The sequence below is a fragment of the Mastigoproctus giganteus genome, chromosome 1, assembly GCF_048544385.1.
Source record: "Mastigoproctus giganteus isolate SK-2022 chromosome 1, ASM4854438v1, whole genome shotgun sequence".
Taxonomy (NCBI): domain Eukaryota; kingdom Metazoa; phylum Arthropoda; class Arachnida; order Uropygi; family Thelyphonidae; genus Mastigoproctus; species Mastigoproctus giganteus.
Genome location: NC_143575.1, coordinates 32,519,913 through 32,545,032, shown reverse-complemented (window position 1 = coordinate 32,545,032; position 25,120 = coordinate 32,519,913). Strand labels below are relative to the sequence as shown.

Below are 25,120 nucleotides of genomic sequence, written 5' to 3'. Positions count from 1 at the left end.
TTTTATGTTAATCCTAGAAAAAAAAATTCGATTAATTAGGAGAAAAAAAAAAAAAACGCACCGCGTACATTAACTTGTTGAATCGGAGATGCTGGTGTTTGTGTTTTGTGAAGTGATAAATCAGCTACTGGGTTTCCAGTTCTTCACCTGTTGTAAAACCAAAACATCAGTTTTAACCACCTAAACAAACACCTTCAGTAAAATCTTTTTTTTTTTTTTTTTATCTCACTCTGAAATTTTAATAAAATTCTTCATTTCTCTTTCGCAAAATTTCATATTTAAATGAAATTTGTCATTTCCATCTGCCGTACGCTTTCTTCCAATCAGTTCTAATTTTCCAAACATTCTGCGTGTTTTCCATCACCAGTCGCAATCATCCCCCCCCACCCCCAAAAGCGCTTTTCTATTGTCATTTGTAATTTTAATTCAAAGCACGCGCTGTATCCCAATTGTAATTCCAATTTATATTTTCATAATCACATAACTTAAAATTTCTACAAAAAATAAATAAAATAAAGAAATCGACAAATATTGCTACAATTTTTAATTAAAATAAAAAAATATATATAAAAATAGAAATTTAGTTTCTTTATAGAAACTAAATTACAATCTCCATGAAAGTTCTAGTTAAGTTACAAAACTGATTCCGAAAAACTACAGCTGCTACGAAACTGATTCCGAAAAATAAAGCTGTTACTAAACTGATTCCGAAAAATAAAGCTGTTACCAAACTGATTCCCCAGAACGTACTAAAAGTGTTACCAAACAGACTGTTTGTGTTTCACTCCAGTTTGGACTAACTTTTTTTTTTTTTTTTTTAATTAGAGCGAAGGGCTGCCTCTACATCAAGGTGTCCATCCACGTACCGTTTAACTACATTTTTCTCGGGGGCCCCACACGGCATCTCTCTTTTATTTATTAACTTACTTTTTAAAAACGCAGTAATGTCGGCCTCGGGGACACGAGACAAAAGGAGAATTTTCGGGGGGGAACGCGTGGCCCCGTTCGGCTAGGGATTGAAAGCAAGTTATCCTGCCAGTAGCATCCGCATGGTGGCGGTTGAAGTCAGTCACCCGACATACACGCAGAGCGAGAGCCAAAGACCGGGTAAATGCACCTGCGCTCTCACGTGATCAACCAAGACACACACACACACGGCCCACGTCTTTCATGAACCTCTCCGCCATCGCGTCTGTAGTTCGCGTAATCTATTCCGAAGTGCCTCTGCCAGATGAGAACGCGCGCGTGTATTCATGTGTGTGTGTGTGCGCGTGCATCTGTTACACACCAAAAGGAATAAATAATCAAGGCTAGGATTTCCCAACGCAGGAAGAAGATATATCTCCGCAGCCCGTTTTCCAATCGATTGGATGACCATGACATTGATGTCGGTCACATACCTTCTCACCTGATGGCGGTCTATCGGCTAGGTTGTTGGCTTCCAGAGCAGCGGCAACTCCGCTTGCAGTAAAGCGACGTACACAGACCCCAGGATATGCCAGTAGCCGTCCATATTCCAGTGTTCCGGAGCTGACACTTCTCTTGCAGCCTTATTTGGAACCATCTCTTGTCGCGAAACCTCCGAGGGAGGAGTTCGCGTCCCCTTATGTTCAGTGTTTCGCACGCCCAACTGCTGCCGTCCACTTTGACTTGATGTCGTACAAATATCTTCTGTGAACCGTCCCTCTCCCGACCCCTGAACTGGTAGCACCCTCCACACGTAATTTCCATCGTCCATCAGCTCTCCCACCCACTCATCAAGGTGGATCCCCTAGTGCTATTATGGTTGAACCAGACTCGGGACGACGATGTCGGCGGAGGTCAAAAGGCCAAACGTCGTCGGCGGTCCGATCGATCGGACGTGGATATCAAAAAAATTGTCAAGGATTTATTGTCTCCCCCGGTGACCACTTCTCGAAAGAAGTCACTGGGGGACGACAGCTCCCCCGAAGTGTCGTCAACTAACATTAGTCCCGAACCCAATCCGACCACCACCACCATCGGTGTCAGCCCCGTGCCGAGTGTTACTACCGATATCGGAGATGTCGAGGTTGACCTGGACTTCCTTGATCTGGATATCAGCGAATCGGCCAGTGTCAATACCACGGCAAGTACAGGTAATGTGGCCGCAATTTTTATTTTATAAGGTGCTTTTTAAAACGATTTAAATTAAAAATCAAATCATTGTTAGATGCATATAGCTTTGGTATCCTTCATTAGACAAATATGTTATCAACGCAACCATCTAGGTTTGCGCCAATAAAAGTTAAACACGATGTACAGGGCCTGCCAAAAAATTATAACTCCATATTTATGTTGATAACAATTAAGATAGTTCCAGAGTGAAAAAGTTACTTTGTAATCGTATAAGCATTAAATAATTAATGCGCTAGTTATAATATTCCAGGTAGCACTTAGTTTTAATTGGGGTGAGTTGTGATGGCACACGCTCTTTTAGGAATCAGTTTAATCGGGTGAAGGGTAATGTTAGCCATTGTTTCTTGGCCTCCGGCTTCATCCTCTTGAGATCAAAGATGTTGGGGGAGCGAACGGGGAGGGAGGTGTTCATAATAATAACAACGGCATGCGCTGTTAATAGCATTTCTAAGGCCGAATAACAAAGCAGGCCAGACGTCTGTGGCTGTTGGTGTCGTTAAATTGGCCACCAGGCTCGTTTAATGTCTGCTATCGATCTACGTCCGATGCCTGCACCCATGGCAACAAGGAATACACACACACACATACATACCTGACAGCCGGGCAAGAAGAAAATGGCTGGCACTTTCTCACCACATGGGCCTTCAATGTCGAGGACACTTCCTGGTCTTTGTTCATTGTGGTCCTCCCCGTTTGCGTATTTTCGTCCCAGAAAGTCCCGACTTCCGATTTTGTGTGAGGCATATATGTTACAAACTTCTTTAGAGGGATATGCAGATACGAAGTCAGTTTAAAATGTGGAATTTAGCCTACTTAGAGGGATCGTATCAACGAATCGATTGCGGTTGTTAAAACACAGGAAGGTCACTTAAGAACTTCTAGCACGAAAGGTCATGTTCCGAAAGAGATTTTCCGTCCTAAAAAGATGTTTCTTCAGTTTCGGGAAGTAGTAGTCAATCAGTGAAACTTTGCGCATCACCGACAGCCAGTATCCCTAGAAGCTTGTTCATGGACTGAATCTGGTTAACATCCGTCAAACAAAGCTTAAAAAAGTATATGTATTAGGAAATTGAATTATTGACCAGATTTGTATTTTACTATTACCATTTGGCCTCCTTAGAGCCATTTTGTTAATGAAATACATATTGTGTACTTTCATGAACTAAGAGATGTCCAACGAAACGCCAAAAGATAAATATTCATTGAGAGTTGTCTAATCTACCGATATTCGTGATATATGTGGCTCAGATATGAAGGCATAATTCTGAATTGGATCAATGTTTTTCGTGTTACACGTCAAAGTATCGTAGTTGAGGGTTTACGCCCTCCTCTCATGAGTAATAGCCAATAGTATAACAGCTGCAATTCGCATTCAGGACGGAGGCAGAGGTGTATCAATAATTTATTAGTTACAAGAAAGGTTAATTGTTGAGGTAGATCATTTAAAAAACTCCCTACACAAGTATGACAGCCATACTTAACAGTGTCAAACCCTCCATTGATGTTTACATCACATTCAAAGCTAGATAAAGCTAATAATAATATGTTTGACATCCTTCATCGTCTGCTGTGGCTACATCTGATGATTGTTACAGAACAAGCCATTTTAAACAATGAGACACAACAATTGGCCTATGGAGGAATAATAAAAAAGTGATGAAGTGTCTAAACAATGAAGAAACAAAACAGCACGCATACAGCAGACTGTACGCTGAAACAAAAGAACACCGTATACAGCAGAATGTATCAGTCAGTGTTACACTAAAAACGAGACCCACATTCATTTCACACATCAGGGAACAAGTCTTACCGTAAATTCAACTTCTTTTAATGTTTCTCTTAATTTCTTTAATGCAGGAAAGTAATCTTTTCAATGAAATTATCGCCCACAGTCCAGTATGTAATATTTAATTCGTCTGGTTATGTATATGCATGTTGATGAGAGATTTGTATCTGCAATGCTCGGTGTAGGACGTGCCATGTTTTTCAAATGCGCGAAAAAAAGTTCAGAAGATCACCCGAGTGGATTGGATTTTATTGCGTCCTAACTTTTGCTGACAAGTATGGTTAGTACATGTCACTTGGTGATAGATTGTCGGCTGCAAACTGCCAGCGTTTTTTTTTTTTTTTTCTTTTTTGTGGTGCTTTCATAATAATATGGTTTATTCTAGCGGGAATCGGTCATTTTTTTAAAAAAATAATCTTTTCTTCTGCAGAATTACAGATAAACCACAGAGAAAACAAATAAAAGAATCAGTCATGTGAAAAATTACTGGTTAACGAGTGATTGATTTAAAGAATTTCTTCGGTAATGGCTTTTATTCCCCCAAATGCACAAAGTGTGGGTAAAAATAAAATGAAAAAGTCAAATTCTATGCGGAAATGTGCACCGTTGTGTATTTCACCAAACAGAAGACGCGAATAAAAGATGTGTTCATTGTTGCCAACAATGTTCTTTTATTACAATTAGAATTACAATTGTATTGTTCATTCAAGTAATGACTGGCACGTGAAGAAAATCGACAAATTTATCTTTGTTAAAGCACGTTTGGAAATTTTTCATATCGGTGACGCAACAATGAGCTTTCCGTTTATTGTAACGCTTTTGTTGTCAACAAACACCTAAATATGTTTATTATTGCAGTAAAGTTATCTTTATCGCTACCAACATTCTGTAACAATGTAATCTAGTAACAATGATATTTAGTAAAACACAACAAACTGAAGCGTTTTTGCTTTTTTAATTTATTTTTAAATCGAACAATCGACATTCTTTGCTAAATTACGTTTGGAGGATTTCCTTCCTTGAACAACTGCTTCTATTGTCTGTACACAGGAGTAGGTCTACAGATAAATAGAATCGTCTCACTGCGAAACTGGTCACGGTTTCAAACAGAATACAGGTCAAGAGACACGGAATTGTTAACTCTACCGATTGCAAAGTGTCCTCAATAATCATGTGTCCACTTTTAGTAGGCTGTAGTGTTCCGGTTTGGTTCTGCCTGAATCAAACACTATAGCGTCACCCTATAAATAAAGTTCAGTCGCAAAATAAGGTTTATTTTCGTATTAGATTTTGCGTAATACGATTATTTGTGTTCGACCTTTACTTCAATGAGCATAGGTATTAAAAACCGATCGTTAGTTTAAAAGATATTTGTTGAGAAAAGGTTTTAAATTCTTTATTGCTTTTTGAAAACTATATCTCCCCTTCCAAAAATAAGAGAGAAAATTGTTACAAACCACACAGAAAAATAATAATTGAAATTAATGGGGCCAATTTTTAATGATAGCGCCACTGTACCGAATAGGAAACAGTGTAAGATCACTCGTGATATTCGACAGGTCATTGTCCAATGGGAAAATCCGTTGTCAAGAACTTTGTGGGAGTGAAGGAACATTTCTGTGGTTGAAAACAGGAAACTGGAGGCTTAATGGCTGCCAAGGGCAACCCTATCTGTTATTAAGTGCTATAAGCGGGTATTTTCCCACCAGAATCAAAATGGCGTCCAAGTACTTCTGGTTGGATAGAACATTTCAGTCTGCTCCCTACCATAACGGATCAACCCCTCACGACTAAATTGATGACGAAGTAAAGAAACCCTATGCTTACAACATAAAAAAACGCTAATCTATCTTCAATTAGGGTTTCTTATCTACGTTTTTTATCCACCACAAATAGCCATCGTTATCCCTTGGATTCTGGCAGTTGCAAAGTTGATTAATAAATTACCAGATGGTCCCTGTATCAAGCATTTGAAGTAAAAAAAATATATAGATATATTAAAAAAAAAAGAACTCCGGCTCGTCTTACCTGGTGATGACCACCACCACCGCATTAAAATTGCTCTGGTGGACTGCAATGTTGCTGTGGTTAATGGTGTAGTACCCACCCCCCTTTTGCAGGTGGGTGATAAGGATAACAGAAGAATGCTGATCTTTCTGTCCTCATTCAAGTGTTCTCCAAGGTCCCCTAACAGCCATTCACACATAATTGCTCTAGAGATTTTATTCTGTGACGTCATAATTATCTTATGCCACAACTGTATTGTCCCATTGTTTAGTTTTTCAAACGATGCTTTTTAGTCAGAGGAAACAGATAAATGGATGACGGCGTATTTTAATTAATTCGCCCAACATTCGGGTTTTTTCTCCAACGTTCATTGCAAGTTTAGATATTTCTGGTGTGTTTTTAAATTACACTTTGAAAAAAAATTATAAAAATAAATCCAGGTGTTACGAATATAAACTTCGAGACGTTCGCGTGTTTATTCTCTTTAATATAAAGAATAAAGACAAGAGATCTGCTGGTTCTTCTCTCGCTTTTCTGCTTGTCTTTTCATCTTAATATTTGCCGCCAACAGAAACGACCAGACGGAACATTTTATCCGCAGCTGTTCAAACCTCACGCGTTCTGTTAAAGCGCACGAGGATATCAAAAACGTGTTACTCGCAACTAGAACCTCCTTAGCAGAAAGATAGAGTAAACAGAGTAGAAATTCGGGATAGATAGAAAGAAAGAAAAATGGAAATAAACATAAATATATTCTAGAAGAGTATGTACGTACATCTGAAACTGACAATACAAAATCGAATGATATATTACATTTTTAAGCTTAGAAGTAATAAAAGTTTCCTCAAGAGGGCGTTATAACATCGATATTTTTTTTTTTTTTTTTTTTGGAATTTGGATAAGTAAAATGTAAATAAGTGTACCACTAAGAACTATGGCTTTTTTTTTTTTTTCCTAACTAAAACTGGGCAATGAATCAAACAAAACTAGGATGCTATTGAACTTTAATATTTTACCTGACGTAATATCAGCTTGTGTCAGAGACCTAGGTCGTTTAAACAAGTGAATCAGCCATCTGTACATCTTTACCTCTACGGTTATGTACGGGTCGCTAACATATGGTTGGGGATCTGTCGGAGTTTAACTGACGGAACATGAGTAATAGAGAAATGGGGATATCAAGGGATAAGCCGTGTACGATTACAGACGAACAGATCCCTAACGAAAGCTTTTATCATTCGATAATCAAAAATTTACTGTTAGGAGGAAGTCATACAACAATGGTATTTCGCAATCTCTAACATCCCTTTCTGTAGTGGTGAAAGGGAAGGAAGATTGTAAACGTAGTCAATGCTTCTTTTCCCTCTTTGTACTTCTGGGAAAAAGTCCGTCTGTACCTGTGTAGTATGTTTACTGTGGATTCCTGGCCATGGCATCGTGTTACCAGAGGTTAGGCATGCTAGGAACAGCTGGCCTGCTTTTTTTTTGAATGGAAAAAAAAACAAAAAAAAAACTAACAACGCCTACAGTTTTTACAGCTTAGAGCTGTAGATAATACACCTTATTTCTGAGTAAATACGGGAGTGAAAGGATGTCAGAACACGCAAAGAGAAAGAGGCAGTGAATTATATTTCCGCAAAACAGAGGCGAAATTTCAGCGCCATTCACGGAAATGTTTTTTTATTTATTTATTAATCGGGAAGAGAAAAACGCAAAAGATCAAAAATATAATTTCTAAACAACTTTAGTTAGTCTGTTGCCACTAGTGATCGATATATTAAAATAAATCTATTAGGCTTACACCATTTTGTTTGAGCTAGTGATATGGTTTCTTTTGAAACGTGAGGAACGGGGGGGGGAAGGAATGGTGGTATCAAGCTACCGTTAAAGAGACAATCTTTCTGCTAACTAGGGTTTTCTTGTTTCCTTCGGAAATGTAAGAAATCTAATTTCAGTGTCGATCACAGAGTAGCCTCTGCTTGTAGTTACTGAAAGCTTTTTCCATTTGCGCTGTCCACTGGCGCCACAACGGATCAGACTGTTTACTGAGCGGAAGGTCCAGATGAAAGGGATCTCGGAGGCGAAGTAAACCGAGAGAATGACTGATAGAAGGAGTTCTCTGACAGTAGTAAATATAAAACATAAGTAGCGGCAATACGCAAATAAAAGTGATTGATTCTCAGATTTTGAAAATAAAAAATAAAGCTTGATTACATTGATTGACATAGTTCAATGGGTACTCTTTTGTATCTACGCTGCTCCGACTAGCTAGACACCATTCAGTGTTGTTGCCAGGATTCGCTTTATTTTTTCTTTTTCTTTTTTTTTCCCTTATACCATGGGTGTAGACTAGACCGTTCTTTAAAAAAATGCTGTATTTTTTATTAGCTGTGGTAGAGGTAAGACGAAAAAGGGTAGTAACAAAGCAGACATTGTAAATACGACCTTGAGACTTTCGCATCCCTTTTTAGAACATTTACCTGCATCAAAGAAGCCCCCTGCGAAATGCGACTCTTACCAACACGCAGATAGATTCGGAAAAAAAATAAAGAAAGGAAGAAATAAAGAGAGCAGTGCAATTCAATTTTTTTTTTCTTGTATGAACGCTTTAAACCCTTAACCAGGTGTGCTAAATTTCTAATCAACTCGTTTTGACCAATTGGAGTGGAATAAATAAATTTTATCCACTGTTTTAAACATTCTTTCTAATATTTTTCCTCATCAGGTTCAGGATAGAATGCAATCACCTACACTTATCCATGATAATAACCACGTTTCAATGAGGTATATTTTAATGCACGACCCAGAGCTGAATTACAGTACTTTCTATTTCGTGACTAGAAATAGTAAATCACTGCCATTTGATCCCCCCCTCCCCGCTGCACTTCCTTTTTATATCTCAAAGTAGTTTTTTGTAGATCTGATGCGATGTCTGAAAATTCTCAGGAGAAGAATGATTTAAGATTTCGCTCATTCTTAAGCGTGTAGCAGAAATCTGAGCCATGAATTGAACGTCCAATATTTGAAGTTGATATGCACTGATTGAAAATAGCATCCAAAAATAGACACTTTTATAGACTTTAAGTGGGGAAAGGTAAAGGTCGTCGACCTTGTCATTTCGTCCAATCTTACTTTGCATATTAATATTAAGTTTTTTTTTTTGTTTTTTTTTTTGTTAATAAACCGGTCTCTGAATTTCGCAGTCTATGCAAATTTGTGATCATATACGTTGACTTTAGGTTTTTAATTCGATTGTAAACATTATATTTTCCGTCACTATTTCAAGAAGTATCCCAGAATGACTAATACATCTTAAACATAACACTGATATATATATATTTTTTAAACATTTACCGTTTTTTTAAATGAAAAAAGTGAGCATTTAATTTTTCAGATGACGATTCCAAATTTATAATCTAATCTTTTACTCAGGTCTTCATATTTTGGTGAAACCTTTCACCCTGCTCTTTGCGGGAAGTATTCAAGATGCAGGGCAGAAAGCGAACCTTCATACCCATGTCGCAATCTATTTTTTTATTTTTTTGGAAACTATTAAGTATAGTGTTGACAATCTTCTCCCAGTGCTTTGATTTATAAATGCGTAAAAATTTTTTCGCAACACTATTGAATGCTAACCAAACTTCCACTTCTTTGATAGGCATAGAAGTTGTGAAATCATCGTCTTTTAGCAACTCTCCGATTTGTGGTAAGTCGAAAATACCAGGCGGAGGTTAGTATCGCTTATCTCGGGGAATTAAAACGATGTGCCGAAAACGGAGACCGTTTGGCCTCCCTCTTTATCAATGGCCTTAACAAACTTAGTCCCAATTTTCAATGTGGCAGTGGCAGAACTACTTTGCTTGGACGGACAAGTAGCTCTCTGGTGATATTTTTGCTTTCAGGTGTGAGACATCCTTTTTTGGCGACGTCTATCCAATCTGTTGACCAGCTTAGCTTTAGCCGGTTGTCTGATTCATGATGGTAGGACTAGAAGAAAAAGGGACTTGTAAATTTTAAAACTTACAGGTAATTCAAATTGGGTTCTATGAAAAATAAAGAAATAAATTGACACCATGGGGAATTAAAAGCCATGTGGTCTTCAGTCTACTCTCTGGTTACTCCATTTTTCCTCCCCAAAACAGAAAAATCGACAATTGTGTCATCATCACTACCAACTTCAGTTCGGTTATGAAGGTTCACCGCTATGAAGCAACGCTCCATGATTACACATGGGCTAATAATTTTAATGATTTCCTAGCATTACTGTGGTGAACAACTACTTTATACGTACAGGATAACAGAGTACAATAACTGCAATTTCAACTCCAGTGACTTCACAAAATGTCACTCACTTGTTGTCCATCTTTCATGACCAATAGTTCGACCGTGAGGTGCCATACTTTGACAAGTATGAAAGCATACTTTTTACCATTTCGGCAGAAGTATGCCTCTCTGTAATCACCAACGTTGCCATAGCAACCATCATGGACGTAACTAAGGCGTCAACCGCTCTGTTCGTAAGACTTGTATGCTAACTTAGGATTTCCATTTGACTACAGACAACGTTTTTTTTTTAACTGTCTGCTTTCTAGAGACAACAGCGAAATATGGTTCTCCCTCCCGTCCTGCAGGTGACTTGTAAACGCGGTAAGAAAATGGGCGTTGGCCAGAAATAATCGCTTGAACCGGATGTGGGGACCAGCCCACGTTAACTTCAACTATCCACTTGTACGTGAGAGTATTGTATGAACGCACCTGTAAGCGATGGTCGGAGGAGGGGATAGTATCCCCTGTTATCTTTAAGAGAACATTCCTGTCCCCATCAGGGCCAAGGACAGTAGGCCTCCCACATCACACCACTCCCCTCGGACGCTGTAAACGAACGAGTACTAATCCCTGATCCAAGCAATTTAAACATCCACCAGCAAATGGATTGTAATGAGCCTCAGATAAAGTTAAATTTAGGCAGGAAAAGGTGGTCTATTAAAAGTACAATAAATTTCAAAGCAAAGCATGCGAAACTTCCTACTCAACACTAAATGTCTTCTTTAGCTTTTCCCTTCACCTTTGGGTCCCGCACTTTGATACTCCACAAAGATGCAACAGAGAGTCTTAGTCCATTGACCCTGAATGGTACCTAGTAACGATTAGAACTTGAGAAAATTATCCACGCCTCCTTGAGTATCTGTTTCTCCGAGAAGTTCATTCTAAGGATGGAAAATTTACTGCGAATGAAGATAACCGAAGAAGGGGAGTGGCTTGTTTCGAACCGGGAGCGATAGGTAGAAAACTCTTATGGTGTGTGCAGGTAAAGATTTAATGGTTGGAGGAGGGGCTGATGATACTAAATCAGGGGTTTTCTTCAACCTCTTTTTAGTTGCTAGGGGATAAAAAGTTGTCCCGTCCAGCTTTTGCCAAAACTCCAGTGGGTGTTCAGAATACATTCTTTTCTCTCATATATCGATTATAACATAAAAATAAGAAAAACCAAAAAATTAAAGTTATAAAAAGACTCAAAATTGATAAGATAAGGACATAAAAATAAATATCTTTAAAATATGCATTTAAAAATATTTTAAAAGTATATCTCTTATCAAAAATATATATTAATGACTCAAAAATATATAATAACATTAAATATGTTATAAAAATTTTAAATGCAGATAATAATAAGAATAGATGTTGTCCGCAATTTTTTTTTTCACTAAATGAAAAGAAAGAGATTTATTTCATCATACGTGTCTTACCAGTTGTAAGTTTACAATATGTAAAACATGTCTTTTATGTTAGTAAAAGGTGGGTGACCTCCATAGCCTTGACAGTTGGCATTTATCTTTCCCACAAGCAGAAGATATGAATACACCCACCCACGCATACACTCTCCTTTGTACTTAAGACGTAGGTGGCCTTTTTTACTTGACGCTCCCTGAACCAGACAGAAGATTTGTATATTTTTTAAGAGTAAAACAATCTTACGATTATAAGCATATGTTTTTATTGCCGATTTTTTTTCGCGTGCCTAATTACCATACTTATTATATAATTAGATTCAAGTTTATAAATGCCGTTGAGTTCCTTTAAAGCACTCAAAATTAGAGTAATTTATGAATTATTCATTCCACTAACTCTGGATCCATTTGGGAAGAGAATTTTCTGCCTCCAAGAAAACCCCATTAACGCTTCGCCTTAAATATTCTTAGCGTGTCGTCTATGAGTTCTTTGATAAGTACGTAATGTAACCTCTACTCCCTCCCTTTTCCTCCGTAAAACTATGCCGAAAACATTTTCGAATGTATCAGAGCACAACTTCGCCCACGCCCAATCCGTTTCCATGGCGAAACCCCAAGCAAAATAACCAAGTTTTCTGGGCACGAACTTGATATGACTTAATACAAGTCCAAGTTTATTTTTCCTTATATCTGGTGGTGTAATTTGTCCAGATTTCTTTCCTTGTCGGTGTCACTGAAGTGACAACCCGATTTTCTAATAGACTGACCATTATTACATTACGTATTTCATTCGTTTTGGACCAATGATTTATAATAAGGACAATTCTGATTCTGAATCCTTTTTCACAAAATTCGTTTCATTAAGGCCGCCATAGGCTGCTCACACACCAAATCCTTACTCTATCCATTTTTCGGGTAGAGTCAGGATTCTGAGCAAATTCCGGAGAGACGGAATCTTCTCAAATCACGCGATTATAGGATAAATCACTTTGTTTATTAAACTGTTCCTCAGCAATGAAGATTTTTTTAAATTCTATATAAAGATGATCGTAGTATAGTTGTTCGCGTGAAACTTGGGACCTCCTTCAATGTACAGACTACATGTCCGAGGAAGTTTTGTGATAAATATTAGCAGATGACTTCCCGAACTTTTGCGATAAGCCTTCATCATTGAGCTTGATTTAATCGATTCAAGACGTGTTCCTGGTTGAGATGCCCATTTTGATAGTCATTATCTTCTGCTGTCGAAGATAATGACCGCAGGATTTCGCCGAAATTTGCTAATCACCGCTTGAACAGCCCAAAAGACCCTGCAGTATTTTACGTGGGAGACCAGTTCCTTCACGATCTTTTATTCGTAGAGTATCCTCGTAACGGTTAATAGCGCCAAAAACAAGCTGACGACAGCTCTATGAAGTGAGGGGATTTCGCCATTCGTTGCTTCATCCATGCTTAGCCCTCAGGGATAGCATTCATCGCTGTTCTCGGGCTAAGTTCATGGGTTTTCTCTCCCGGAAAATGATACCTCATAGCCTTGTTTTTCTGTGTTCAAAATCTAAATAACCTAATCTGCGAACATTTACAGTCAAGGCTTATAAAAGCCATCCATTGCCACATTGTAGCTTCTTGAGGTCGGTCAACACGAAGCTGGGGTTTTGGGGTAGACCCACATGTGTTACATATGTTAACAAACGGGATTCTATTTTCAATAAGTAAAATGTGTCTATTTACAGAGTTCCGAAAACTTTCATAATACGGGTGCTTTGAGGAAACATGTCAAGGGGGGGGGGGAACTTATACGCCAAAGAAACAATGACCCTTTGTAAAAACAGCATTGCTGTTACAGCAATATTCTATTGCAGAAGTTCATACGCTCTGTAACCGCAAAGAGGCATAGCGAAAGCTCAATTTAGCCCCTAAACCCAACGACACTTAATATAGATACAAGAATAGTTAAAAGGCTAAAAAATACACTCAAAGCGAAAGGAATATAAAAAAAAAAGGCGCATATTCTGTAGCAGACAGACAGACACATGGCTTTGCTATCTATATGTCAAAGCTCTTGACGAAAAGTTACCAGAAACATATCGATATCGTCAGAGTATCAGGCGACCGACTTGTGCCAATTCATTTAAAATCATACCACAATTAACACTCCCATTTCCTACCCACTTTTTTTATTTTATTTTCACTCAAGAACATTTTAAAACAATTCCTTCCAAGCTCAAATGAAAGAGTGTTTTAAGATCTCTGAAAAAACAAAAATTGGAAACCAAAGGCCTTTTTAAAAAAAATTATGGTAAAAACTTTATGGAATATAACACTTGCAATGATTTTTATAAATTATTTAATAGAAAAAAATTGAAATAATAAAAGTAAAAACTTATTTAACTAGTTAGTGTAGGAACAATGAATTTAAAATTTATAAATGATCATAAGTTACTTACCTCACACATTCCGACATTGCCTGCCAGAACAAATCCAGTTTAGGACATGCGCAGTTCAGCTAAACAGTAAATACTTCATATGAATAAAATATTATTTGATTTATTTGAAATGTAATAACCAGTTTAGTTTGCTCATTTCAATTGACTTTTTAAAACAAAGTATTTTATGTTAAATTCATTTGTAAATAATCGTAACAGACAATAAAATCTTACTTTAATTAATCATCAGGAATAAACGTTTTTAATATATCCCAATGTATTAAAATTAGATTATGGCATTATATTTGACTAATATTATATTTCGACTATATTTAATGTCTTTGATTACGATTATTAAATCATTTTCACAAGGTCTTTATTAATACACAGTTTTCCAAAGAGTGTATTAATACACCTTGAGAAATGTAAGCTCGCTAAATCGTTCAGGGATGTCAATGAAACTAAAGTGGTTCAATGCATTATGGGTAATAAAAATGATAGTTAATTAGCAGCTACTAGACTCTTAATACTGAAATAGTTTGGAATGCTTTTTACTATGAACTATTTTCTTCCGCGCAATCACTTTTAGTATTGTTTGCTTTTCCATTGCCAAGATAATTTGTCTTCGAATATACAGTAGTAAATCTGAATTCCCAATCTGAATTCTAAATCACGTAATATACATTAACAAGCGTATATACTACACAACTTTTTTTTTCTCTTTTTTTTTTTTTGCCACCCCACCCATGGCGTCTGGATGCAGTCGCTATTTCCAGAACTGACCACAAGCACGAATCTTTTGTTTGAGACAAATTACTGTAATTTATTTTCAATGTAATCGATCTCATATTGTGGAGGCTTTACCACGAGTTGCCTCGGTATTGCACTATCTACTTTAATTTAGGAGAAACTTTTCGTAAATGTCCACGAAGACCCTCTTTATACAAAAATACAAAATGAGCGGTAAACGTAAAATAATCCTAGCCGGTCCACGAATATTGCGTAATAACCTCAATTTCGCCATTCCTCGGGTACGCTATTCAAAAAAAAAAAAAAAAAAAAACAGCGGTCCCTCCTTTTCTCTGACCTGGTCATTACCTAACATTACCTCATATCCACTTATGTTTTCGAAGATTAATAGCTAGCCGTCGGCCCCGAGTAACTTGCCCATGACCAGCTACTTGATTTCCCCTCCTCTTAGCATACCTTTGCGAAATCTTTCGTAAAAGAGGTCAACGTGCGAAGCACTGTAGACAGGTGGTAAGGTGGAAGGAATGCTTAAATCCTCTTGCTATTCATTCAACCGGCTGTATCGGAGAGTTACGCACAAAAGATGCAAGCAATCCTTTACTGACTTTTATATAGTCATAAATCATTCAAACCTTGTTTTCTCTTGTTTTCGCCTACCACCTGGGGTCGGATGTCTGACAACATTACAGTTTTCAGACAGGACTGTGAAGCAAGCCATCTCGATTCGGTTATAGCGCAGACGAAAAAGAAGAAAAAAAGTGGGCTTGCCTATAAAACTGCATACGCTAACAGTAGCTGGTAGTTGTGTTATCAAAATGCCCTCGTCTATATTGAGATTTATAAAAGGATTTTCGGGCCTTTCCTCAGCGTCAGAAGATTGAAAACATCCTCGATTGTTTGTAACATACTGTATTATCGCTGTAATTCATCAACGATCGGGGTATAATTAAAATTCCAATATATGAAGAGTAATCTTTTTTAATGGTGTCATCATTGCTATTATCGTCTGCGATCGTTCACGATTTGTCTGAACTGGAACAACCCCCATGACAATTCATACTTCACGCGCCGTCGTAAATTGGGCCTCACCGGTCCGAGTGGAAAATCAGATAGACACGAATGTAGATCGCATGACCAATCCCCAAGTAACAACAGGCACGAAAGTTGAAAAAGGAAGGAGAAAGAATAAAAACGGTGGAAAAATAAGAAAAGGTATTTCCTGTTAAATCCAATTTTAATAAATCGTTACCACAACTCGGCCACATGTAGGATGTATCCGAAACGAACTGTAAAATGGGCACAAAATAATAACAAAAAAGCAGACATCTATTTCCGTCACCGTGGACAGAGACAAAAACATGGCAGAAAACTAGATTTCAGTAAAACAAATGTTCAGTTAAATACATAGAAAGCAGACGATTAAGCGTATATTTCGCGTTGCCAAGGCAACACTAAATTAACGTTTGGATAAGTTGTGGCGCTTTCACATATTAATAGAACTTTTTTATTTCATTAATATATTATTTTCAATTATTTAAATTAGATTTAAACCCGTCTTGGTTTTTAGTTGACTCTTAATTGATGAAAATTAATATTTCACAAGTGAAAAGATTTTAAAATGGCCATAAAGTGAACTGAAAAGTACCAAAAAATATTCACAAAAACAAAAACTGTCGTGTCGTGTCTTGATTAAACAAAAAAAAAAAAAAAAAAAGCAAAATACTGTGAATTACATTATTTTGCATTATTTTTAAATTTTGAAAACAATTTTTAATTAGCAGTCAGTCAGTGTTAACGTAAAAATAAAAGCAATTACAGTAGATTATTAACGAATTTTTCAGTCGCGTCGAAATATTTAAATCATAGAATACATTTTCCAATTTTTCTACATCTACCATTCCATGCCGCTATCTTATAGGAATTACTGACGAACCTAAATTAATTACAACACAACTTGAATTTAGAAACAGTTAATTAATAATAAATGATATAAGCAGTTCCTCGTCGCCCAGTTTTTAGAGTTTACTTTGTAGCTATATATTAATTTTTTATGTCTCTCTCTCTCTCTCTCTCTCGAAAAACATAAAGTGTGAAAAGAGATCTGAGATGGATGAACTGAGATTAGGTCCGATGGAGCAGCGTCTACCCGATAACGGTGTAATCCAAAACCACCACCTGTTTGTCAAAATCACCCACGGATAAAGAGAACACCTCCTGTGATATGAATGAAAGAAATCTTCTAACACCAACGTTGTTTATATAGAGGATTAAAATCTCGGGAGATTCGTTGTGGGTTTAGAGGTTGTGGGTTATAACTAAGGAAGGGCGCATCATGGCCTTAGTCGCCCTTGTGATAAAAATCAAAATCAAACTAAGGAAATTGAGAATTAGTATTTCCTAGGTTTTGTTTCAAGTATTTTTAATAAGTTACAGCTTTATACTTCAGCAGAGGTAGTAATAATGAGGTCACGCGCATGTCTGCTTATATACAGTCCGACACAGAACGACTATAATCTATTTTTCTGGTTATAACAACTTAGAAGCAGACGATTATGGTTGTTTTTTTTTTTTTTTTTTGTGAAAGTAACAACACTGGGGAGAGAGAGAGAGAGAGAGAGAGAGAGAGAGAGAGAGAGAGAGAGAGAGAGAGATTTTTATCATATATGCGTAAAGTGCTTATTGTCTTCACTATGCCTATCTGTCTGTCTGTCCGTCTGCATGTAATAACTCGAATCCTAGTCGATATGTTTTCCTGAAATTTGCCTCTTTTCTCATGCCGTGCTAAATTTAATTAAAATCAGACCAGTAAAAATCCGGCATTTATTATTACCTTTTTTTTTTTTTTTTATACATACACATTACCTATGCTATCCATATACTGTATATTGCAGCTGAAGCACCGGATATTATTTTTTTGTGGCCGGATACGCAGAGACTAAATGGTCTTGGATTATCACGGATTATTACCATTTACTAACGACGCCTGAAATATCACGCACTGCGTACATTAACTAACTTTTTATTAATAACGTAATTCTCTATTACATACAGGTTTAATGTTTTTAACCGGAGTGCCAGAATTACAGGTTACTATGTAGTAAACAATTTGGCATTTCAGTATCTCTTGGAAATTCGGAAAGAAATTTCCATCTCCTAAGATTTATTTATCTTTCAGACCTGTCTTGGTGACTCACTTTTCTTTGTCTTACTGTTGCTCAAGGGGCTGTACCGTGTCAATTCATTTGCCAGGTCATTCTATGCCCGAAGCACAGTCTTGCATATAGCATAGACATACACAAGTTGCTCAAACCACCTCATGATATACGGAGACACACCTGAAGATGCCCCCCACAGGGCACTCTTGCGCAACCCAAGACTCTAGGATTGCGTATATACTTTGGCACGTGATCTTAGGTCCTTTCACTCCACCTTAACCCCCCACTCCCCCTTAGTATAGTTACAGAGACTGTGATGTATAGCCCACACAGTTTTACTTTATGGTTCCAGTAAGGTCCAACATAAGTAATTCTTAGATACAGAGGCGCTCAAATGGGGGGTGCAACCGTGCAGGTGATGCACTTACATTCCTTTAGAATTTTGAACTTTTCTTCTTAAATTTTCCATTTTTTGGAGTGATGGAAAATATGAATTCTTTTCCATTGCTGCAAAATGTATTACGAATGGTTCAACTTGAAGACAAAAACAATTTAATGTTCACATGTTGAATAACTGTATTTTGTAAATTAACAAACTATCAATAGACAGCATTAAGTCAAGAAAGCATTAAGATTTTGAAGCCTCGGATATCTTCTGAGTTTTCCTGTACCTTATAACGTTCTCTGAATTTGGCGTGTTCTAAAAGTTAGGAACGAACTGTATTAAGAATCAGACTGTTAGATCAGAAGAGAAACACATGGATTAGGCAGAAAAGTCAAGTAAAGGACATTCTTATCAAAACTAAAGAACTAAAATAGTCTTGAGCAGGACACATAGCTCCAAGACATGATGACAGATGGACTAAGAAAATAACAGAATGGTACCCAAGAAGAACTAGAAGAAAACCTGGAAGACAACGACGGAGATGGACAGATGAAATTCACGAGTTCGTGGGTAGTAAATGAATGGCCATTGTACAAAACAGAAGGAAGTGAAAAGTTGCTGGAGAGAGGCCTTCATCCTGCAGTGGATTAAAAAATGGCTGATGATGATGATGAAAAGTTAGTTTGTCTCTTTTCGGGATGAAAAAATGATCTTTCGACCAATTCTGACTAAGTTATAAGTGAAAAGGACTCAGAAAAACATTTTAATCTGATTATTGAATGACTTATTTTACGATTCACATATAAAAAAGAACACATCTTAATTGGGTTAATAAAGAAGCAAGAGTTTTACTTTCTGGCTTCTTTTTGTCCTATTAAATTATCTGAGTATTATTTTTCTTTAGTTATGGATAATTTTTGGTTATCTATACAAAAGCAGTCTATCAAATTACTTCCCGTCCCCTATGTAAGATTAAGGTTGTGACATGTTTAAAAGCCACCTGTAAATCAATATCGAAATGACTTCAGCAAAAGTAATATCTCTTTCTAGAAAACATTAATTTTGTTTCGTAATGTCTGCTTTATATAAAACAATCGCGGAAATTTTTTTTTTGGGCCAGTCAGCATGGCGAATGGATAAGATAAAACGCGTGTACTTTCTTGAAACCAAGATAAATTTCGAAGGAATATATATTTTTTATATGTACATTAATGTCCTATACATGTTATTTTTAATAGCAAGTTTATATTTTTAATTAATTTTTTCTCTGTGAAATATCTAGGGTGGTTCCCAATCTTTTGTCACTCAAGTCACACTTTAAGTTAAAACACGAATATTAACGGCACACCGAAATAGAGGTTGCCATTGAACTCAATGGAATTTTTCCTAATCTCGCGGCATACCAATATGCCGAGACACCGGTTGGGAACCACTGAGCTAGGCATTTTATAATATGCAGGTGCATATATATTCATATTTTTAAAGCCAAAAGATTAAAAAAAAAAAAGTTTTTTTTTATTATTATTTATTATTTATTTTTCTTCGAAAAAGGAAACAAGTGGTTCAGTTGTGGACATTTAAAATCGGGCTAATAACCTTCTTGGATTACTTGTACATACGTTAGCAGTAGTACTCTTACCAAGAAAGGATAGAGATGTCAAGTCGATTCTCTTCCGATTTACTTTAAGATTCTCAGAATTATTGCAAAATCTCTTTCTCTATTTAGCCTGCCCGTAATTTAATTCTCAGTATACTATATTTAAAAGCAGTAGTAACCATCTTGGTAAGTATTATTACTTCGAAGAAACGTAAACTGAAGTTTGTTGTACTTTTTGGTAGCCAGAAATTTGATGACGAACTTAAGACACTCAAGCTGTTTGCTAACCCCGGTAAAAGTTCTTTTTCTTCTTTCTTTCTTTGATCTTCCTCCCAGGGGAAAGGAGCAATTGCTTTTCCTTATCGTAAAACACCTGCTTTTCCAATTATTTTCCAATAAAACAAATACATTTCAATTTCAATTATGGAGATAAAATTGGATATTTATCTCAACTATATATATTTATAATTTGACAATTTACAATTTTAATTAAAATTTAAAATATATTTTGGTTGCTTCGATCGGGCATTTTCGTGTATTTACCACACATGTGACGTCACATCTGGACAATTTTAACACTGCCTATCAAGAAAGAAAACGGGCAATTTGAAGCAATGAATAGCGTTTAATATTAATTTTTAACGCGACAATATTCTTAGTACGAAAAAATCGATAGAGACAGTTAAAGATGCAGGTGATTTTGCTATTGATGGTAAAAACTAGCGTTCTTGCGAGGAAATGTTGCCAGAGAAGTTGAACTCTGGCCAACACGATGCCACCCCGGTTGCTTCAATTAGGCTGTTTCACAGAATAGAAAAAATCTATTTTTTCTCTTCACAAGAGAAAAAATCAGTTGGTGCTGTGCTAGCGTATAGTCGGACAATATTTGTTATTTATTCAATAAACAAATAAGAAGCCACTGAAATATAATAAATAATCAAAAACATAATTATTTGTTAACTTTGTTTATCTGGAATAGCGAACTGAGTTTGAAAGACAAATTGAAACTGACATTTTCATTTCAAATATCAGATTTGAAAAATAAATAAATTTTCTGTACAGCGACATCTGTAATAAACTTCATTTGCTTTATCGACGTAAATATCCATATTTATTACAAATATTTCTGGATAATTGAGATATTTTACATCAAAATCTTAAACTGCGAAATAGGAACATTAGCTATACAGAGTTCTTTTAAAGGACAACAGAACTTAAAAATATGGACTTTTGTGTTTCTCATAGGTAACATCTCATAAATAATATTAAGGAGGAAAGACTGGGGGGAAAAATCTAGTTGCATGATAGTAAATGGACAGTAACGTTACTAACCTGCAGCTAGGTTACTAATTATTCCTCATTACGCGCGTCTGTTCCATTTTCTTTCTCCGGTTGGCATTACGAGAAACATGGCTGCTTTTCCATGGCACTAAATCATAAACTGCAGTGCTGGAGCATATGAAAGTGAATTCAGCTCATGATTTTTTTACGAGGACCGAAGGATTTTCTTTATAGGAATATTCTTTCTGGGCTCGAAAAATATGAGTTGAGGCTTTAAACTTGGGAAATTTATTAATACGTAAGCAGAGAGTGTAAACAAAGGACTATAAAGAAGACAAATATGGAGTCAGGTATACGACAATAGATAGCACTGAAAATTCTTTGTAAACGTCTTACTTTATTCTCCAAAGGTCAGTTGCATCATGCAATCAAATTAATGATTAAAAGAGAATAGTATACCTGTTGCTACTGCAGTTTCCAGGAATGGTTGGAAAGAAAATTCATTTTCAATTATGAAACTGATTTTTACCTATTAAAGTTAACTGACTAAATGTCAGCATTTTCAGTATAGAAAAAGTGCAACTCAAAAGTAAAAAAGTCAGTCCAAAACTATTTGTATACGATATTAATTACAAAAGCAAACTGTGATGGAGTTGGAAACACGCGTGTACAGAGTTTTGCAAGTACATATAGCAAGATGCCTGCTTTTTAAATCTATTTGGCTGGTACACAAACTTTTCAACCCCACGAAGTAGGGTTGAAAAGAAGTTTTTAACTCAATATAGGATCGCAAAGATTTTCGTGAAAGACAATATTGCCAATCTATGCTACGACTCTTCTCGTGCGTTCACAGAAAATTTCAGGTTTATAACTATATTCTTCTCTTTTACAGAGGGCGTTGAAGTGTAGAAGATGAATGAAGATGGCGGCTCTTGGGAGAATCAAACACTGTACAGTCATTGCGTACCTTCATTTAACGGGAACGTGTCCAGGAAAGATATTCCTGGATGTCAGGCATGCAGAAAACATTAGGGGAATTTTGTCCTTCATACGCCACCCACGATCAAAAAACTGGGTTGTAGAATTTAAGCGTGGAAGAAACAGTGTTGAAGATGCACCCGCAGTGGAAGGCCTGTTAGCATGTCGACACCTGTAAAATGTGGATGCCATTCATGACCTGATCATGCAAGACTGCAGAATAACATTGAAGCACACCGAGACAATATCAACATCTCCTATGAGCTAGCTCACGATATTTTGGTGAATGTTTTAGAAATGGAAGGTTTCTTCCAGGTGGGTCCCTAAAGCACTGAATGCAGATCAGACGGGGGAAAGAATGAGGTATCATGAGACTGTGCAGCATTTTGAAGATAATGAAAGTCAGTTTTGGGGGTTATTTGTCACTATGGATGAAACATGGGTGCACCACTTCGGCCCTGAAACAAAACAACAAAGGAAACAGTGGAACCTTCCTCCCCCTCCTGAAAAGTTTCGATTGCAAAAGTCGGCTGGGAGTCATGGAATCCGTTTTCAGGGATGCAGGAATGATTGTGGTTAATTTCCTGGAACGAGATGCCACTATCAATGCCGAGTATTATTCTAACCGACTGAGACGTTTCCATGAGGAATAATTGAAGCTCAAGAGGCGCGGGAAATTGGCCAAAGAAGTCATCTTGCATCAAGCCAATTCATTGGAACATACAGCGTTTGTGACTCAGGCAACACTGAGTGAATGTGGGTTCCAGCTATTACAGCATTCACCCTACTCATTGGATTTGACTCCATCGAACTATTTTCTACTTCCAAATCTCAAAAAGGTTTTGAAAAGAAAGAAATTCGACAGTGACAATGCTGTGATGGATGCAGTCAACAACTACAGTACTTCAAAATCTTCTGAATTTTATTTGAGCGGGTTACTAAAGCCAGTAGATCGTGCCAGAAAGTGTGTTGACTTAAGGGATGGGGACTATGTTGAAAAAGAAATGGGCTTTCACAACTTTCCGGCGTGCCTTTTATAAGAGGCTAGAAACGTTTCAACGTCCCCCTCGTATATTCAAGATCAGGGGTGCAGCTAGAGGGAATCTTCCCGGAAAACAATTCCACCCGTTGTTTGCAAATATTGAGGATCTGAAGGGCTGCATTACCGTGCCACCTCTCTGTTGATAACGGTTGTCTGCGCGTCCTCCCCACACCGGGTGGAAAAGGCCCGGGTTCGAATCCCGTCGATGACGTGAGGAACTTTAGTGGGCTTTTTTCACTCCGTGGCTGAGTTAGTCGGTCTCAGGCGTAGATAGCAAGGTTTTTTTCCCCTCAGAAACTGAGGTTTTTTTCGTCCAGCAAAACAGGCAAACAGACACGAATACGGGTTAATGTAATCATTTACGGGTAACCCTAATATAGTAATTTGATTTGTTGATAACGGTACATTTTGTAGGGTGTAGCAGGAATTAGTATGTTATGTGGATTTTTGTAAAGTAACCAGCATATCTAGTCTGGAGAAGCGACTATTTTTGGTGCTGCATTTGGTCATTTTTAGGGGCGCCATTTCTTATCTTCATCTAATGAATTTCTTGTAATTTGAATGTCTTTGTAGTGATTTCATTTTATTGCAATAGAAAAAAATTTCTGCCCACGAACCTGTTTGAAGACTGGAGGAAACAAAAAAACTTTCAGTTACGCTTAATTATATGTACGCTTTCATAATAATACATTTACGGAGTTTGTGTCTATATGTATATAACCCCGTATTTTATAAGACACTTTTGTCAGTTTTGTCAATTTAAATTATATAATTTTTATTGGTTTGTTGACAGCTGTCACCAGCGGTGCAGGCCATACCGGCCTCGCTTAAATAGGAGCCTCGTGCTTGGATTTATAACAACATAGACAAAACTATTGCTACAGGTCGACACGTCAGCGTATCTATGATGGAATCGGGTCCCATAAAAATGTAGCAACGGTTCTGTTTCGTTAATATTTTATTTATTCCAAGAATAAAACGTGTGTATTATTGATCTAATGTAGTTATGCCTTAGCTTTCTCCCTCGTACAGGAAAAAAAGCTAAGGTTTCCAAGGGAGGTAAACTGAAAACTTCTGCACGCGCGCACACATACACACACATAGACACGCCTCGTGGGTAGCACAGTTGGTATAATCGTGTCTTCCCCACACCGGGTGGAAAATACTCTAGTTTGAATCCCGTCAATGACGAGAAGAAATTTTATGGGCCTTTTTTGACAACGTGGCCGAGTTAATCGGTCTCAGGCGGGGGTAGCATGGCTTTTCTCCTGGAAAATGTTTTTTTTTTTTTCATCCAGCAAACCCGCCACGGAACATGCACAATTTACAGACATATTATATATGGCACAATATAGCCTAAGTTGCTGATGCCCTTAAAACCCTACAAACAAACAACCAACACGTACATGCATAATTTAAAAGAAAGTCGTAATGGCGACTTTATTATTTCTTGTCTTCATCTATATGAACATAAAACAATGTTCCATGATGAACGTACAAATTTTGTAGATTGATTATAGTAACAGGATGTTGAATTCAAACAGAACGATGCCTGACATTTTGTTTGAATTAGATGAGGCATTAATAAGATATTTGAACTGCATGTTGCACATGCAGTTCAAATATAAATTTCGGCTCAAAATACTTGAATTTAAAGCACCTTACCTGTGTAAAAATCTTTTAAATCTATTTTAATAGTCCACAAATCATATTTCTCGGATTTTTTTCTCCCTCACTTCTTCAGTGACTGCAAAACTAAAATACAGATTGGTTTCCTATTAATTATCTTAAATATATTAACTTAATTTCATTAAATTATTAGTTTTA

At 36.9% G+C, this 25,120-nt stretch overlaps 1 protein-coding gene across 1 annotated transcript in view; it reads left to right on the top strand.

Annotated features, from left to right (window-relative positions):
• Positions 1-1,193: 1,193 nt before the first annotated feature.
• Positions 1,194-25,120, top strand: part of LOC150090689 (ecdysone receptor-like) — an 86,797-nt gene continuing 62,870 nt past the window's right edge. The window contains 2 exon segments of the mRNA XM_090372270.1: positions 1,194-1,805; positions 1,807-2,117. Coding sequence (XP_090228396.1) covers positions 1,783-1,805; positions 1,807-2,117 — 334 coding nt within the window. The 5' untranslated portion in view covers positions 1,194-1,782.